Here is an 18,383-nt window from a genome sequence, read left to right as displayed (position 1 = left end):
GGTTATTGAAGCAAAAAATCGATAAATTGGATGGAAACTGGGATGTTGTTGTTGATTTACAAGATTTTCTAAATTTAATGATAGCTCTTGTTTCAAAGACTTTTACGATTTCTTAGGTAAATTTTCCCCCATCTCTAGGTCAACTTTAACTCCCACGCAATTGTACAACGCCACTCGGGGCACACTACCGCTCCAGAAACGTGATTCCGTTCAGAATGAAACCTCAAGCCCTAAGCAATCCAGGAAAATCCCTCCGGTACATCAGCAAATGACGCCGTCTTGCACCCACCCAATGCATGGTACAACTCATCAGCCCATTCGCGCGAAATAATTTCACGGAAAATGGTGCTCATCGCGACGTCCGTCCCGCTTCGATCGGTGGTCAACCAATTCCTGGGGGCACTCGCAGGTTAGGCCGGCCACCACCCCGTCAGCTACGACCGTGGACTCAATAACGCGGAAATGTTTGCCATTTCAGTGAACATCATCACTTTGGGGCATGGCGCGGTCATCGGATGGGTTTCACCCGCGCTGCTCTACCTGCAGTCCAACGAGGCGCACCTGACCACGGGACCGGTGACCATCGAGCAGGCCTCCTGGATTGGGTCGACCCTCTGCATCGGGGGACTGATTGGGGCGACCGTGTTTGGGGCGTTGGCCGATCGGTGCGGGAAGCGGCTTGGCCTGCAGCTTATAGCAATTCCACAGCTGGTAGGTTTTGATTGTGTGGATGATTAGAAAACTATAAGTTTCCGGTAATGAACGTCGCATGAGATGCTGTGGGTGGTATTCTCCTATATTGTACGGAAATGAGGCCTCGTTGTATCTGTATGTGTAAATGTGCTTGATAAGTGAATTTTCCGTGAACGTTGCCGTGTCAACGATGTGCAATTAATACGGCTTAGTATTGCACAAGTGACTGATTGACAGTTCTTGTAATTAATATTCCTACCATTTATAGAAACCCCGCTTGTAGAGCTGGCCACCGTATAAGTTATGAAATAGATCACACGATTTGAACTTTGGGTCGATTCAGTAATAGTTCTGTTTTGTATTCAAGGGTTAATATGCACGTTTAATTACAACATCAAATGTAAAATAAAATCAAACAAAATTAAGAAAAGATTGAGGAAGATTGGATAGAGTAGATGTCAAAAAGAAAACTAAATAGGAAAACCGAAAAAGTAAATCTTCATCATTTAACTCACCATCAAATCTTCAAACCTTCAAATTTTCAAATTTTCAAATCTTTTAATCTTCATCACTTCAGATCTCTAAAAATTTCATAATTCTCGTAAAAAGCTATTTTTCTTTCAGCAATCGGTTGCAATTCCAATTAATATAATCTAAAAAGATAAAAACAGCTTGATACCTAAATCGTTCTTTAAAAAATGAATCGTTATGTCTTTTTCGATTGATTTTCAATTGATGCAAAAACATTTTATTAAGCTGATCTAATCTAAAAATAAAAATTAGGTTAATAATTTAAAATGAGCTAAAATTATGACAAAAAATGTTGAGCACCTGTTAGCAAAGCTATACTAGGGTGTTTCATCCAAAAAAAAAGTTCTCAGAATCAGGCAAACTGAGGTTCCCCTAGTAGAGGATATTCCTTATGTCATTGGTTCACCCATACAAATCTCTGTTCAATTTTGGCAGCTGTTCATACAAAAATGGTACCTAAATATTCGAGAATCTGTAACTATTCAAGGATTTTTTGATTGATTTGGTGTCTTCGACAAAGTTGTACATATTGATGAGGACTATTCTGAGAAAAAAACTAGGCACACAAAAAAAATTGTGATTTTTTTTATATTTTTTTCACAAAAAATCAAATACTCCCCCTTTCCATTCAAAATTGGTTGAAAAATCAGAGGCATTTCACAGCATTTTTTTTTGATAAACCTGGAAAATATCAATGGAAATAGAAGTCTCATCAACTCAAAACAATCTAAAACGCTTTTTCTGCATTGATAATCGTATTTAGGTTGTTTGGGCTCGTTTTAAAATATTTTGAACTTTTTATGAAATAAGAATGTTCACCGCAAAAACTTTATTTTCTCTCAAGAATACAATGTTCGTCAATGTTTTTAAATTTTGGATACTTATGATTGCAAAACAACTGGACAGATGTATAATTTATTTTAAAACACTTTTTTAATTCAATTGTTGAATTATTGGCCCTGTATTTTTTTTTTGCCCCAGACTTTGGTCAGAGTCAAAGGACGTAAACTAGAAAAAATATTTGCAACGGCCTGATTTTTGTAAAAATATTAAATCTCGTAATTAAAATTTTTTGTGACCTCATTTTTTAATGCCGAATTTGCAATTGAAAAGTACTTTACAGTTTTTATGTATAAGGGCACCGTTTTAAAAATATAGTCATTCAAAGTTATTTTTTTCCGAAAAATTCAGTTTTTTTAAAAGTTTCCATGATTGTCCTTCCTGAAAATATCTTTAATTTTTTCAAAAAGTTCAGACAATTTCCTGTAATTTTGTCTTAGAAAAATTGAACACTTTTCTAATGTCGATATCTCACCAAAAAATTGTCAGATTTTTAATGTAAATATATGAAACATTCGTGAAATTTTCCGATCTTTTTGAAAACAATATTTTGATTTTTTTAAATCAAGAATAACATTTCAAAAGGGCCAAACATTCAGGCCAAAAAGTTTTGATCTCATTCGATCCGTCTTGGGGTCCCAGAAGACCCTAGTTAAGTACTTCAAAAGTTATGCTAAAAAAACGAGTTAAGCTAAACTTCGGAAAATTGTAAAAAGGGTGGTTTTTGACAGCTATATATTGTTAGAAAGATATTTGAAAGACCTTTCCAACGCGTTTAAAAGATTGAACTCATCAAAAGTTATGAGCACTTATATGTTATTTATACACTTTTTTGAGGCCAAATCTCAAATATTTTGATGAATTGTAATCCGAATCTATCATGCAACCCATCGTTGGATAGTTAATCAAAAGACCTTTCCAACGAGCACGAAAGATTGAGGATCTGACAACCCTATCAAAAGTTATGAGTACTTTATTTTTTTATATACACTTTTTTTAGGTCGGATCTAAGATATTTTGATAAAAATAAATGTTATTTCTACACTTTTTTGAAGCTGTATAGTGTATTGGCTCTATGAATGTGAGGAAGGTACCAACCACCTAAAGGTGAAGTAAGTATCGTTTTTATTATAATGAAGCAAAATTTCAAAGCTTTAAATACAAAATGAGCAAGAAAGATATTGAACAGTTTGAAGTAAAATGAATCAGTTGAGAATCTTGAAAAAACACTTATTTTTATTTATTTGAAAATTAAATAATCCACATGAACAAAACTTTTCTGGGATAATTAATATTCGAGCAAATGGAAAAAAAAACTAATTAAAATAAAAAATATCGACTGCAGTTTATTTCTGATTTTACGGGAGCACATGAAAAATATTTTAACTTATGATTTTTATAAACAATCAAAAAATTACCGCAAATGAGAGATTTTATAACAATGACTCGAAATTGACTCAAGCCATTTGTAAAAATTAAATAACTAAAAACTTAACCCCTTCAGGCCTGATAGGTCATATATGACCAAAATATCAAAAAAAAAAAAAATCCAAAACTAGTCTATAAACCTAACTACTGACTACTGATAGCTTAAATTCATAAAAAGTGAACTAAGTAAAATATTACAACAGACTTAAGGCCCATTCATAAACCACGTGGACCGCGTTTTTGAAGGCGTTTGTGAGGAAGAATTCATGTTGTTTTTTATCGCAAAATAACAACATCCGGTTCTGGAACGATCTTTCTTCTCCATTTTAATTTCAAAGTTGTGCAACAGTAACACTCATAAGTATTTCAAATAAATTCGGGATCAGCACTCTTAAGGATGCCAGCAATCCTATTTTGATGGTGTGTTTCCCGATTGTGTTTATAAATTGGTTGCATTTACCCCACAGCTTTCATAGTAAACAAACTTAAGTAATAATGTTTTCTTCGAAATATTAATATATTGCAGTATGCAAATTTCCATTGAAAAAACAATCACCATTTTACAGAAGTATTTCTAAATGTATACATTTTCATTATAATTCTTCCCTGTAATTAATACAAATCCTGCGAATTTTAATAATGACAGTTTCAATGAATGCTGTTTAGCAGCAAATCCAATAATTGCTTCTTCGAAATTTTATAAAATACACCACAATCATGGTTTTTTCCCCCCTGACAGGGCTTCCTGCTGTGCGTCCTGCAGGGCACTAACGTTTACCACATCTACCTGGGTCGCGTCCTGGCGGGAATCGGTGGCGGCGGAATCCTGCGGGCCATCCCGATGTACATCGCGGACATTGCCGACTTTCGGCTGCGCGGAATGTTGGGCTCACTGCTGGTGATATCGCTCAATTTGGGCACCCTCGGGGGATTCATCCTGGGCAGCTATCTCCGCTACGGGACCGTTCCGTTGGTCATGTTGGCCGCTCCGGTTCTGTTTCTAGCCGCGACCAGCCTTCTGCCGGAGACGCCGTACTGTTTGCTGCGACAGAACCGAAACGAAAAAGCCGAACGATCCTTGATGTTCTACCGCGGCATTCGGGGACACTTCCAGAAGACGAGCTACTTCAATCGAGAGTTTGAACAGCTGAAGAAGCTGGTTCAGGTTGAGCGGGATTCGGCCGATGATAATCGGGTCACGTGGACTGATTTTTGTGGGTTTTGGCTTCTGGATTTTTGAAACATTTAACTTATTTTTACTCTCCAACAGGTGCCAAAGACGCTAGAAAAGGACTTGCAATTGGAATCTTCCTGATGCTCTTGAATCAATTCTCTGGAGCATTGGCAATCATGACCTATACGGCCTCTATTTTCGAAAGATCTGGATCAGATTTGAGTCCCCACGTATCCTCAATAATTGTGGCTTTAGTTCAACTCCTTGGAACTCTAGTGTCCTTTTCCCTGGTTGACAACTTGGGACGGAAAATCTTACTTCTAATTTCGACGATTGGAACAACCCTTGGGCTATTTTCGATGGGTTTGTTCTCCTATCTACAGTTCGCTGGGGTTAATTTGGACCATCTGCAGTCTCTACCGATTCTCAGTTTGTCATTTACAATTTTTCTTTCGTCAATCGGAATACTTCCACTACCTTATGTTATTCTAGCCGAGGTGTTGCCACAAAAAGTGAGTGAAATTTGTAGATTGATTTTTCATTACATTTAATCAATTTCAAATTATTTCAGATAAGAAACGTCGGCAGCACAATAAGCATTCTCACCATAGCGGGAAGCTCGTTTATAGTTCTCAAGGTGATATACAAAACATGTTTTTCTTAGAGTCTCGATTTTCACACAGTTGGAATTTCAGCTTTTCCCCACCCTCATGGAGCAAATCGATGTCTACGGTACCATGTGGGTTCTGGCCCTCATTTGTGCACTAGCGACATTCTTCATAATTTTTGTTATACCAGAAACTAAAGGGAAAAATTTAACTGTTGTGGAGGAGTCCGTTAAGCAATCTGCCTCGAGTAAGGACATTAAAGAATAGTCAATGAAGTTTCGTGATTATTAAATAAAAAATAAAATATTATACTCATTTGTTTGATTGCAAGGTATCAACAAATTTCTACAAGATCTTTCTAAACATTATGCTAAATGGCCAACCTTTACAGCGATTTATTTATTTTTATTGGTTTTAATTTGATAAATATTTCAACAGATTTGATAAAGACTCAACTATTGGTACGTTCGTTTGAACAGTCAGTGTGGCACTGAGTGCCGCACTCGTCGGTGCCAGTTTTGGTTCAAACGAACATTCTTTTTCAGTGTGCATAGAACTCGCATGAAACTGAAAAAATATCGAGTGCGGCACTAGAGTTTCAGTTCCAAGATGGCGGCGAAACTCGTGCGGAACTAGCGCGAGTTTCTTCAAAGAAACACTTTGACAGCTCTGAGTGTGGCACTCAGTGCCGAACTAGCCATCAAACGAACGTACCATATGTTTTTTCATGATTAAAACCAACATAATTTCAAATCTAAAACAACCCACCGTCTCCATTATGTTCATTTAAAGAAGTTGAACAAAAACTTGCATCAAATTAAATTGCATTCTGGAAAACCAACGCTTGAGCTGCTGATTTTTCAACACGTGAAACGGGGATGCCAGATGACTTTTTAAGAGTTTGGACAAGCCTGAGTAAAAAGTCTGTGTTTGTCTGCTACCTTACCAAAATCTTCATTTTACCAAAAAACGTTAGCATTAATCAAAAATTCAAGCTTCGAAAACGATAACATTGTTTTAACAATAATGTTTCGATTGATTTAATTACAAAATTATTGCCTTCCGAATGATTTGAAAAAGTATGTTTATATTGAAAAAATATCTGCCACATGCTAAAATGTCTGTAAACTCATTGCATCTGGCATCTCTGGTGTGAAATATTTCATTTCTTGCAACGAAGTTTGCATGCAACATTGCATGCGTAGCCATCACTTAAACGGGTGAAGTTGTGATGCAATACTTATCTTTTAACTCGTTAAACTTAGCTGCTTGTTTTATTTTGTGTGATTATTATTATTTTGGACAGTTTTTTTTTTGACAGTCTCGTGTCAGACGCCCAAGTAACATTTTTTTCCAGGAGTTCTACAAGAACTCTTCAAGATAGCTACAGCATAGCAGTTTGGACCGCGTCAGGATAAAACTCTCTTCAAGTACTCTTCCAAACTCCTGAAGAAGTTTTGAAGAGAATTTTATCCTGACGCGGTCCAAACTGCTATGCTGTAGCTATCTTGAAGAGCTCTTGTAGAACTCCTGGAAAAAAATGTTTTTTGGGCGGTCATTCTGGGCAATAACGCAAGAATTTTGGACATCGATCAATTTATGTTTTTGTTTTGTTTTCCAACTTTCCCCTAAACAAAATAAGCCATCTTTTAATTTAGGAATGCCAGATTTGTCAAGTGTCAGCCAGAATAATGTTTCATCGTTATCTGTACCAGATTTTGACAGATTTCGACTGATTCAAAATTTTCTACAAATTTCAAACTTTTTTTTTTACATAAATGAACGTGTTTAATTAAAAATTGTATTTTTTTGTAAATATTCAGTTGAATTTAAATGTGAATTCAACCTTTTTGAGTGAGACTTTAAATCAATTAAACCATCACACAATTAAAAGCTATCGAGTTAATTAATATTTTTTCGGATGTTTTAAAGGTACTTGACCAGATTTTTTTTTTATTTTAACCTGGCAACCCTGGTATTTGGTTCGTCCAGACAAGTTTCCATATAAATTTGGGAGCTTTTTATACAAAAAAGGCATCCAAATATGTATTCTAAAACATATTCAATTCAATTCAATTAGTTTTTATTAGTAAATTAACCTAATAGAGTTTTGGAGTACCTTTCAACTATGATTTGTACTATAGTTCATTTTGATGTAATTGGATATTCTAACAATGGATTTGCCAACAGAAGGAAAAATTATTTTAAAAAAACCTTCTAAATTTGCTAAGGAAAAGGATAGAGATAGAAAAGCTTAAAACTAGATCACAGTTTGTTTTGTCTTTTGACGTCGAAAAACTTCGCTGCACAAGGCAGCTTATCCGTTGTAGATATACTTCATCATAAGCTCACTCAGAGCTTGGAATTGTTCTGCCTTGTTCCGGCAGGCACGAAAGCGCGTGAGCATCTCTCCAGCAAGAGCGAAAAACTCGGGAAGCGTGAAGAGATCATCTCCGGTAACGTCTGCTTGTCCCGGTGAAGTACCGCTCCCAGAAGCGGCTACTCTAGCGTACGAACCTCCCCAACCGGGAGGGAACGCTGGGTTGGTCGATGGAACCGCTCCGCCGCCAGCTGCTGTAGCGTTCGTGCTCGAAGTCTTTGGAGGTTGGCGGGACGCTGGCGCTTTCTTCTTCTTGTCCTGCTCCTCGAGGTACTTTTTCCGCGTGGCACAGCCACGGAAATTCGCCGTGTGGTTTCCACCACAGTTCGCGCACTTGACGCGCGCTTTGTGCTGCTGGGCGTTTTCCCCCAGCTGGTCTTTCCGCGGAAGATTGCACCTTTCGGTGAAGTGGGTCTCACCGCACTTTACGCACCGGGGTGGAAGATTACAGTTTCTTGAACCGTGTCCGAATTTCTGACAGCGGTGGCATTGGGCTGCGTCGGTCGGATTCTTCGTGTAGAATCGCCACGTTACGAAGAAGCCGTCCAGTGCTTTGATCCGCCGTAGGTCCTGGATTTTGACCGACCCACGATCGAAGTACAGGAGGTACAATGTGTACGTACCTGTCACCGTTGTCGATTTCGAGAGCACCTTAACCTCTCGAGGCTTAACCTTGACGCCCGACAGGTGTTCTTCCAGGTCGGAGATCGGGCGGTCCGGATATCCCTGAAGGACGATCTTCACTGGGACCTTCTCTGCAGGGTCAAATGTGAAGAATTTGAAGTTTCGCAACTTCAACTTCTTCACCACCAAGTCGAAATTCTGTTTTTTATGCGTAATCACTTGCACTGAAGTTTTACTAATTTTAAGACAATATTGGAGTCCCTCAAGCAACTCGTCAACATCGTCCGCCAACGTATCCAAAACAAAAATTGGAGGTGGTCGTCGTTCCTTCGGAGAGTTACACTTTTTCTGCTTTCCTTGCTTGCGCGCAAGTTCATCATCGTCATCGTCGTCGCCAGCACTGCTGCTGTCACTGGCGGTGTTGTTTTCTTCTCCACTCAGCATCTCAAATTCGTTGCTGGTGGGAACGTTGGAAGTGGTTGTTGTAGTGCTGGTGGACTGCTGCTGCTGCTGCTACTGGCCGGAAGTGCTTCCGGATGCCCGGGTCGATTGTCTCGTCCGTACTGGGGACTCACGTGGACGGTATGACACGTGTAAAAATGAAGGATCGGTGACGTCACCGGGCACGCTCCCGTGCGCGATGGCGGTCGATGCGGCGTTGGTGTGTTTACCTTTCTGCACTCTGCCGGTAGATGAACTTTTAAAACATATATTTTGATAATTTCAGTGCTTAAGGACAAGCTAAGAAGTTTGACCTTTTTTTGATTTTTTGTTTCCTAAAACAAATAAAAAAAATTGGCAGTGTTGCCATTTTCCTGGAATACACATCTTTTTGGTTTCTGAGAAAATCGAGCAAATATTTTTTATAGCAGGGCTGCGGAGTCGGGTCATATTTCAAGCGACTCCGACTCCAACTCCGACTCCGGCTTTCTGAGATTAGCCGACTCCGACTCCGACTCCGGCTCCGGCTTTCAGCTCCAACCGACTCCGACTCCGACTCCAACTCCGGCCTACCAACTCTAGCCGACTCCGACTCCGACTCCGACTCCAGCTTTCAACAAATGGTTGGCTCCGACTCCGACTCCGACTTCACATATTTTTGAATGTTTCAAAAGTTAGTTAACTATTATTTCAAAAACATTGATAAATAGGATTATTTAAAAACTCTCTAAGTTTAAAATAAACGGAAAAAAATCTAGTTTTACAAGTGTTTTACGTTATTGAAACAGAAATCAAAAAATATCTCCAGTTTTGAAGGCATTTTCAGAAGAACAGTTTGGTTAGTTATTTGGATTTATTTACTTAATCTCAAATTTTCATTAAATTTATTAATAGCTCAAATTTTAAATTGATATTTTTTGAATGATCATTAAAAGAAAGCTGGCCCTAATGATCGATTTAACAGGCAATTCAATTTGCTCACATTTAGGGTGGCATTTATCATAAGCACAGTGCCTATATCTAATGCATCTAAAAAAAATCTTCGTGGTAAGGACGCTTAAGTGTTTTTTTTTTTTCAAATATTCGTGACCTAGAAAATATTTTACCTGGGATTTTTTTTCTAATTTTAAAATTGTCTATACATTTAAAAAGAGGCGCGCGATACATCTTGAATCTTCACCTTAAACGAAGCTTTATGTATGGTCGCGCCTCCATCAAAATATATGAAAAAACTTAGAATTGGATAAAAAACTAAAATCCACAGTTAAAATATTTTTAAAGTCACGGAAATTTAAAAAAGATCCTTAAGCTTCCTAGAAAAAATGTTTTAGGTACATTGAGTTGCAATATTCTATCAGAATGGCGTGGGAAAAACAGTATGAGAAAATTCTTACCGGTTGAATAATATTTTGATTTTATTTATTTTGAATCATGTTTGAAATATAAATTAAAATCCTATAATTTTTCTATACATTTTTTTAACTTGAAATTCTATCCTATCCTGAAATCTTAAGATTTCTTCAACGATAATATGCAACAATATCAAAATAGTTTGCCTAAGTATCAACATTCTCAGATTTTAATAGAAAAATAGTAAACATGAAGACAATCGATAAGTATATAACATATTCAATGATTAATTCAAAATTAGTTGCAACTTGTTTTGATACTTTTTGTCAGTTTCTAATATTATAAGCGCGACACTTTATTTTTTTTACTCAAATGTACATGTTGAGTTCCAAGTAATAGATTGTTATAATCGTTGATTATTTGTTGGAAGAGTTATACTGTCAGTGATTTTTTGTCCGATTTCCATAAATAGTGTTTATTATTTTTTATGTTTTTATGTATCTCGTAACTTTTTTCATGAAAAATGATTCACATATAACCTCCAAGACATTCGCTATCGGTGTAAAAGATGGCTGTGTGTGAACTAGATTAAATTTGGTCAAATTTGAATTGAAAGGGTACATAAATGTAGGCAAAAGGAAGCAGTCGAGAATCAATTAAATATTTCTGACTACAGAACCAATATTGTTTTCAATGTTTGAGTTATGATGATACTACATACTTGGGTAAGAGTGGATTTACAGGTTTTCATTTAGTGATAATAAATCTCTAAAAAATGAAAAAATGTCAACGCATGCGACTTGAAAAACAATTAAAAATATAAGACGTTTAATAAATAAAGCAATATTATAGCAAATACTGAAAAATAAAAAAAAAACATAATATTTGTTAAATTTAAGATAACTCCGACTCCGACTCCAACTCCGAGTTATCAGAAATTTTCGGCTCCGACTCCGACTCCGACTCCAGCTAATAAAATTTAGCCGACTCCGGCTCCGACTCCGACTCCAGCTGTTCGAGTTTTGACGACTCCGACTCCGACTCCGACTCCAGGTCTCCAAAAAGACCCGACTCCACCGACTCCGGCTCCGACTCCGACTCCGACTCCACAGCCCTGTTTTATAGTTCAAAAAATTTCCTAAAAATTTGTCAAAGAAACTGAAAGATTGGACCTCTGGTTTCTGGGATACAGCAAAATGTTAAATTGTTTGGCTTGATTATTTTTTATTACAAGGATCAGACAACTTTACATATGTTTTGTTTTTGACTTAGGTTTTTGAGAGATGGCTACTTTTATGGTAATAATCAACTCAGCCACCAGAGGTCCAATCTTTATAGTTTCGTGAGCATTTAAAAAAAAAAAAAAGAAATTGCAAAATTTTCAAAAAGGTAAAACTTAAGATGTATTTATTTCAAAAAAGGTGCTTTTGCAAAAAAAAAATAATGTGAATTACTTTTCGGTTCCAAACCCGATTTTACATCTTCAAATGTGGTTAAATTTTTAGTAAAAGTTTCAACATGGATTTCTTCTTGGTTGTAAAATTGCTTACTCATTAGTTTGTTGATTGGCGTTAACCTAAATATTAAAATAACACGTAATATGCACAAATTTTCAATGTGCATAGTATTAAATTGTTGAAAATGTGATTTTTGGTTATGTTTCTGTGACTTATAGTTTTTTTTTCTTAAACTATGGTAGTGTTCAGGCAGCTTTGATAAACTTTCAAAAGAATAAAAATAATAAGGTATTTAAAAGTTAACTTATTTTAGAAAATCACGTAACAGGTTTTTGGTCTTATGAATCAATTTACTTTATCTTTTTTAATAAAGTTGAAGGTAACTTCTTAAAATGTGTTTTAACATTGACCACCCATTGCCCATTAGGGTGACAAGAAAAATGAAAAATTTGAAAAATCTCAAGAGATACCCCCTATTTTGATTCTTTAGGCAATAATTAGTAACTGTGCCAAATGTGGTCCCTTTTTGTCGTTGAAGTTTATATAGGGAAAATCGCAAATACACGAAGAAAAAAGGGTTCCCAAAATCGTGAACAAGGGGTTCATGAAATTGGGAACCACGAACAAAGTGTTCAAATTTCATGGTACGTTTTTGAAAATCGTACCATGACATTTGAACACTTTGTTCGTGGTTCTCAATTTCATGAATGCTTCTTCACGATTTTGGGAACTCTTTTTTCACCATGTATGTATGGGGAAAAACATCGCTTCAGGATTTTGGCAGTAGGTGGCGCAGGTCTCGCTCAAAATTGACCGAGTGTGAGATTCTTCTAGAATATTCTATTGCCTACAACTTTGTCGAAGGGTGCAAGATGATCCGAGTTGACCCTGATGAGTTATTAGCAATGCGATGAAAAGAAATCGGCTTATTAACTTGAAAGTATGAATGGGGTATATAGGAAGTATATAAGAAAATACTTTTACTAAAAAAATCACCAAAAATCAGGATCAACTCGGATCGTTTTGCACTTTTGGGCAAAGTTGTAGGGAATTAAATTTCCCGTGCCACCTGGCAGAAAAATACTGAAACGATGTTTTTCTGCATACATTTTTGCGATTTTCCCCATATAAACTTCAACGATAAAAAGCGACCCTTAAACCTTAACCAATTTGGCTCAAAATTGGCACAGATACTTATTTTTGCCTAAGGAATCGAGTCAGAGGGTATCCCTGATGTTACCTTTTTTTATTGTCACGCTATTGCCAATTTAAAACCCCACCCCCATTAGAAACTGAATTTTACACTCGGATTTCAGTTTCATCAAAAGCTTTCATATAGTCGTTTACCTTCAACATCTCAAGCAACAAATCTGCAGAATCACCTCCGACAAGGGTGCCAAAACTGCTTTTTCCCTCTATGCACTGCGCATGCGCTCCAAATCACCGTCGACGACCTTGCCAATTTCACTTAATGGGCCCAAGTCCCGCACTAGACTGGGCGAGAAACCAGTTTGTGGCGCGAAACAATTTTATTTACCTTCCCGGCGATAAACGCCGAAATGCGGTAGCCTAATGAAGTTCATAGCGGTGCCCGCCGGCAGGCCTACCGGGAGTTGATGTGGAACAATGTACTTATATGGTTTGGCCATTAATTTAATCTTATCAAAAATCTGGTTGTTAATTTCGGCTTAAAAAAGTTTTGTTATTGACAAACCTGTTTGACACTTTTTTTTTTAATTTTAATACTTTTCATCTACAAGAGAAAAATATGAAAGAGTTGTTTACAAACAAAAGCACGTGACTCCTTTGCTTCAAGTCTTTTCTGCTACAAACCAAACCGTTACGTTTTTTGTGCATAATCAATGGTATTTCTGAAACGAATGTGAAGCTTGTTCAAACGTCTTTGTCAACAGTTGACTACTCGATTTGCTCTGTTTAGATTATCAATAAGCTAACGAGTTATTCCATTGATCGTTGCCCAAACGTGCCCCCAAAATAGTAAACCTGAAACCAAATAGCGGAAGTCTTCGCCGGGTACACTTCCTTGTTTGAGAACCACTATGGCCGAAACATTTCTCGAGCACCATTCAAAATGTCAGCACTCATTACGCGGGTGTCCTGGGGGTGATGATGATGACGCTGCAGGTAGAATTCAAGCGTTCGGAGTTGAGATTTAGACGGTATTAGACGCTTTATTCTGCTTCGTAGTCAGCTGACCGAGCTGAACTACTATTTCAGCATTGAGCTATAAACTGCTACGCGGTACGATGATCTGCAAATTCCAGTTCTCATCCCACGTGGTGTTTACTAAGTGTGCATGATACCAGCCTAGTACTGACCACAACGGTTAGAATATCGCGAGAAAGCAACAACAATAAAAAACTAATAAAAACGCAATGAATATTTCTATCTCGGCCAGGGGTGCAAACAGTTGTTAGAAATGTTGTTTGTGATCGTCGAATTAATTTTTGTATAGTTTTTTTCTCAAATAAAATTTATTTTTTTTATTATTTGTAATTTGAAGATCTTTAACTTTAAAATACAATAAAACAATACAAATCAAATTTAACAAAATAAAATCATATTATGAAATTGGAATGAAATAAAGTTTTCAAATGATGAATTTGAGTAATTTTTCGCCAAATCACACGATAAGAGAAAGTTGCCTCGACTTTTCTTCGATTCTCATGAAACTTAGCTCTAAGAGTTAAGTTTTGGCCTTGATTGCGAATTCAAGGTTCATTTTTTGATATCTCGTGACGGTAGAGTGTTATGGCCCCTTCTTTTCCAATTTCCTAAGCCACGTTATAGCTAGAAACCGTAATAAAACATTGTGCAGACATGTATTTATGTGTTTGGGATAGGTAATCAGTGTTGCAAATGAGTGATAGAAAAGCTATCAATTGATTATCTCTGCACCAAAAACATCCGAGAGCATAGCAGCCGTCACTATTAGGCATTACGCCGACTCGATTTTTAGGTTAGAAATTTGACAGCTTGGCTGCACTGTTTACATTTTTTGCACGTGTGTCTAAGTAAAAATGTGTGTGCGTGTGCGCTCGTGACGTCACGCTGTAAAACCTAATAGCTTGTGAGGTCTCTTCTTGTGTCTCGTGATTCCCAGCCATGTCATTCTCTCTCTATCACTCCTCCCCTTTTCCTCGACTATGGTCTCTCACCGCTGAGTCTCTCAATCTCTCCGAAAACTGCAATGAGAGAACGCGAGATGGCGATTAGGAGCCGACCATGCATGACGTCTCGTTAAACTGCGTTTACAAAATTGGTTTTGTGTCGGCTTTGGTGGTTAAACGTTGTGACGGTAGGATGATCGTAGAAGCAGAAATGAGAGAGACAAGGAAAATGTCCATCGCGTGTGTGAACAAGAAAACGTGTTCGGCTATTTTCGGCGCTGACAGTTTCAATAAGGAGAGAAGAGTAGTTGTTATTCAGGCGGGATAATTGTAGTTGCTGAGAGCTGATATTTTGATATTTTAACAACCCTGAACTTAATGTATTGCAGGATTATTATAAAAGTGATCAAGGTTGAAGTTTATACATCAGGTAATTTTGCTTTAGAAAATATATTTTTAAAGAGTTGTGCTTATTTGCTTATTTTTAATATTCCTTTTTTGTTTGTATTGCTTTTTTATTATTAAGAATAAACACACAGCTAAAAGTATAAAGTGGATTGTTTAAAAATTGATAATAAAAAATTATATTTGTGATAATTCTACATTATTCCAGGCAATTTTTATTTCAAAATTTGGATTAATTCATAAATTTTATGGCTTCTCATTTTGTTTATGAACAGCTTAGGCTGGTACAAATATTTCTAAAAGTTTATGTCACCCCCTTTCATAAACTAGTGTAAAATGCATTTTAAAACACTTTTTTCATAAAAATGTAGAAACTATGACTTGTTATTTCAATTTTTATATTTTTTTTTGTTTTTTTGGCCCCCCCCCCCCCCCCCTCGACAGAGCCGAAGGACAATATCTTTGCAAAATATTCGCATCAGCCATATCATTAATTTAAAAAAAAATCTCAAAACAGTTCGAAGGTTAAAAAATAAAATAAAAAAAATCACATTCTTTCCTACTTCATGCATAAAAACTTGCTTAATATAAAAATAGGTTTAAAATTTATGCCTATTTAACTAAATTAATAATTAAATTTTAAAATTTTTACACGGCAACCTTAAGGAGAAAAAATAGTCATCGCTACTTTCAAATGTGTCTTATAGGAAATTTTCTCAGCTTTCCAATGCTTCTAAGAGCGAAATGTTTCATCGGGAAATTTCTGAGATATCTCTATTTTAAGTTATTTGTTTTAAAATCCTTAATCATTTATTGGAAACTTTTAAATAACAGTTCAGGAAACTTGTCAAATGATGTGTTTCATGTGTCATTTACTCATCAAAATGTGCAAAATAAGACAAGAAACAACTTTGTAGAAGGTTGCAAACCGCTAAACATTTCGAAAATGAAGTTTTAACCGAATTTTTGAATATGTGGGATTTATTCAGAAATTAAAATCATTAAACTGCATAAAATATTATTTTCACAAGAACAAATAGATTATTACATAATTGCTGTGTACAAATAACACCGGTCTGCTCTGATACAGCTTGGAATTAGCTGCTACAACCGAATTTTTTACAGGTTTGAGATTGATAGGATATTACAAGATTTTTATGGATAAATATCATGTTTCCTTAATCAAACATTAACCAGTTGCATAGATACAAAACATGTTTAATACTCGAAATTAAACTGCAAACTACCGTTGCAAGCTTTAGGAGAAATACTTTTCATTAGTATGAAATGATTGTTTTAGTTTTTTTGTATTAAATGATCAAAGATTTACCAATATTTTAGAAGTTTATAAGACTGTCATCTTCAATCTCATCTTAAAAAAAAAATATTTCGTGATTTTTGTTTAAATAGTTTCGAAAGAAAGTTTCTGTTGGATTTTTTTTTGTTAAAATAATATTAAAAAAAAAAGTTTGTGACGGTGTTTTCAGCATTCTGAATTGGAAGACTCGAGTATTATTGCTACTTTTAAGTGCATGTTCAACAGAAAACATTTTATAAAATTTTATCTTTATTTTATACTCATGAAAATATGACTTTTGAAGCTTGCAACAGTAATATGTAGTACATTTTCGATTTTAAATCATATTTGTATTTATGTTCCTGGTTAATGTTTGCTTAAGAAAATATCAAATTTATTCATTAAAATTCAATAATACCATTAACAATCACAAACCTGCCAAAGTTTCGGTTGAACATGCTAAATCAGAGCAGACACGTGATATTTGTACACAAAAAATATGTAATTATCTAATGATTCTTGTAAAAAATATATTTTTACCCTGTTTTATGATTTTAATTTCTGAATAAATCCCACATATTCAAAAATTCGGTTAAAACATAATTTTCAAAATGTTTAGCGGTTTACAACCTTCTACAAAGTTGTTTCTTGTCTTATTTTGCACATTTTGATGAGTAAATGACACATGAAACACATCATTTGATAAGTTTTCTGAACTGGTAGTATAGAATTTCAAATAAATAATAAAGGAATTTAAAACCAAAAAACTTAAAATAGAGATATCTCAGAAATTTCCCGATGAAACATTTCGCTCTTAGAAGCATTGGAAAGCTGAGAAAATTTCCTATAAGACACATTTGAAAGTAGCGATGACTATTTTTTCCTGATAAGTTTGTTCTAGAAAACACGCCGTGTTTTACATGACTTAATTATTTTTGAAAATTTTAAGCAAAATTTTATTTTGTAAACGTCGCATCTATAACCTAAACATAAATATTTTAAGAAATTTATAGTATCCTTAGTTTCGTCTCAATTATTACACCTTTAACTTAGTAAATGTAATCGAATTGTGTTTGCTTATTGGTAAGTATCGTTTCCTGTGAAAACCATAACTGACGTGCATTTTCTAATTTCTATAATCTTTGGACTGACAAATTTTCTTTATGCAGATTTTCCCGAATTTAAGTAATAATTTAAAAATTGAAACTTTTCAAATCTTTTTTTTTATAATTCGCTAATTAAGCATAGACATAAAATCTTAGACTGTATAGTATTTAAACGTGTTTAAAAGCGATCTTGAATTAATGTTTATTTTTGAAATTTTCCTTATAATGTCAATTTAGATTTTAATTACAAATGGTTGTCCTCCTGATACAGATATTTAATCAAAAATTATAACGCAGAAATTTTAAATGTTAAATTTCAGTCCTTTTTTTAATATGGAAAGAAAATGTATCACAAGATCCTTTATACATGGTTGCAGATGAGCTTCTGTTAAATATTTACAAAAAATCATTAAATTTATGAAAAATTCCAGTGTCTGCAGTCCTTTTTAAGCTTTAATTCCAAAGTTTATAATTTGTAAAAAATATTTTAGTGCCTTATTTAATAAAAAAAAATTAAATTTTATCTAAATAGGTTACAATCGATTGCAATTTTTTGAAATATAATTCAAACTTTAAACAATAATTTCTTTAGCCCACTGATTTTTAAGTAAAATTTTAAGCGTGTAAAATGTTAACTGTCTCGAAAATCATTAAAAATCGTATTTAGTGCAGTCTTCAGAAAATAAAAAATGGTCGTAGGGGAACAGCATCTAATTCCAGCGTGCCTCTAATGTTGGCAGGTCAGAACTTTGACATTCAATTAAAGCTAATTTAAAGCGTTTTCTACTGAAATCGAATGATAAACAGCTCAATAAGAAGTAGGCAAGCAAGTTTCTATATTTTTTTTGCAAAATTAGTTGTTTGAATAGTGAAAATCAGCAAATTGGATGGAGTTAGGAGCGAGAGCTTAACCTGCCA

At 35.2% G+C, this 18,383-nt stretch overlaps 1 protein-coding gene across 1 annotated transcript in view; it reads left to right on the top strand.

Moving 5' to 3' along the window:
* The first annotated feature begins 227 nt into the window (after positions 1-227).
* Positions 228-18,383, top strand: part of LOC120418638 (facilitated trehalose transporter Tret1-like) — a 50,058-nt gene continuing 31,902 nt past the window's right edge. Inside the window, exons 1-3 of the mRNA XM_039581083.2 lie at positions 228-409; positions 479-711; positions 4,232-4,706. Of these exons, the coding sequence (XP_039437017.1) occupies positions 343-409; positions 479-711; positions 4,232-4,706 (775 nt within the window). The 5' untranslated portion in view covers positions 228-342. The remainder of the gene's footprint in view (positions 410-478; positions 712-4,231; positions 4,707-18,383) is intronic.

Source organism: Culex pipiens, chromosome 2 (genome assembly GCF_016801865.2).
Source record: "Culex pipiens pallens isolate TS chromosome 2, TS_CPP_V2, whole genome shotgun sequence".
NCBI classification, from domain to species: Eukaryota; Metazoa; Arthropoda; class Insecta; order Diptera; family Culicidae; genus Culex; species Culex pipiens.
This window is presented reverse-complemented; position numbering and strand designations above follow the sequence as displayed.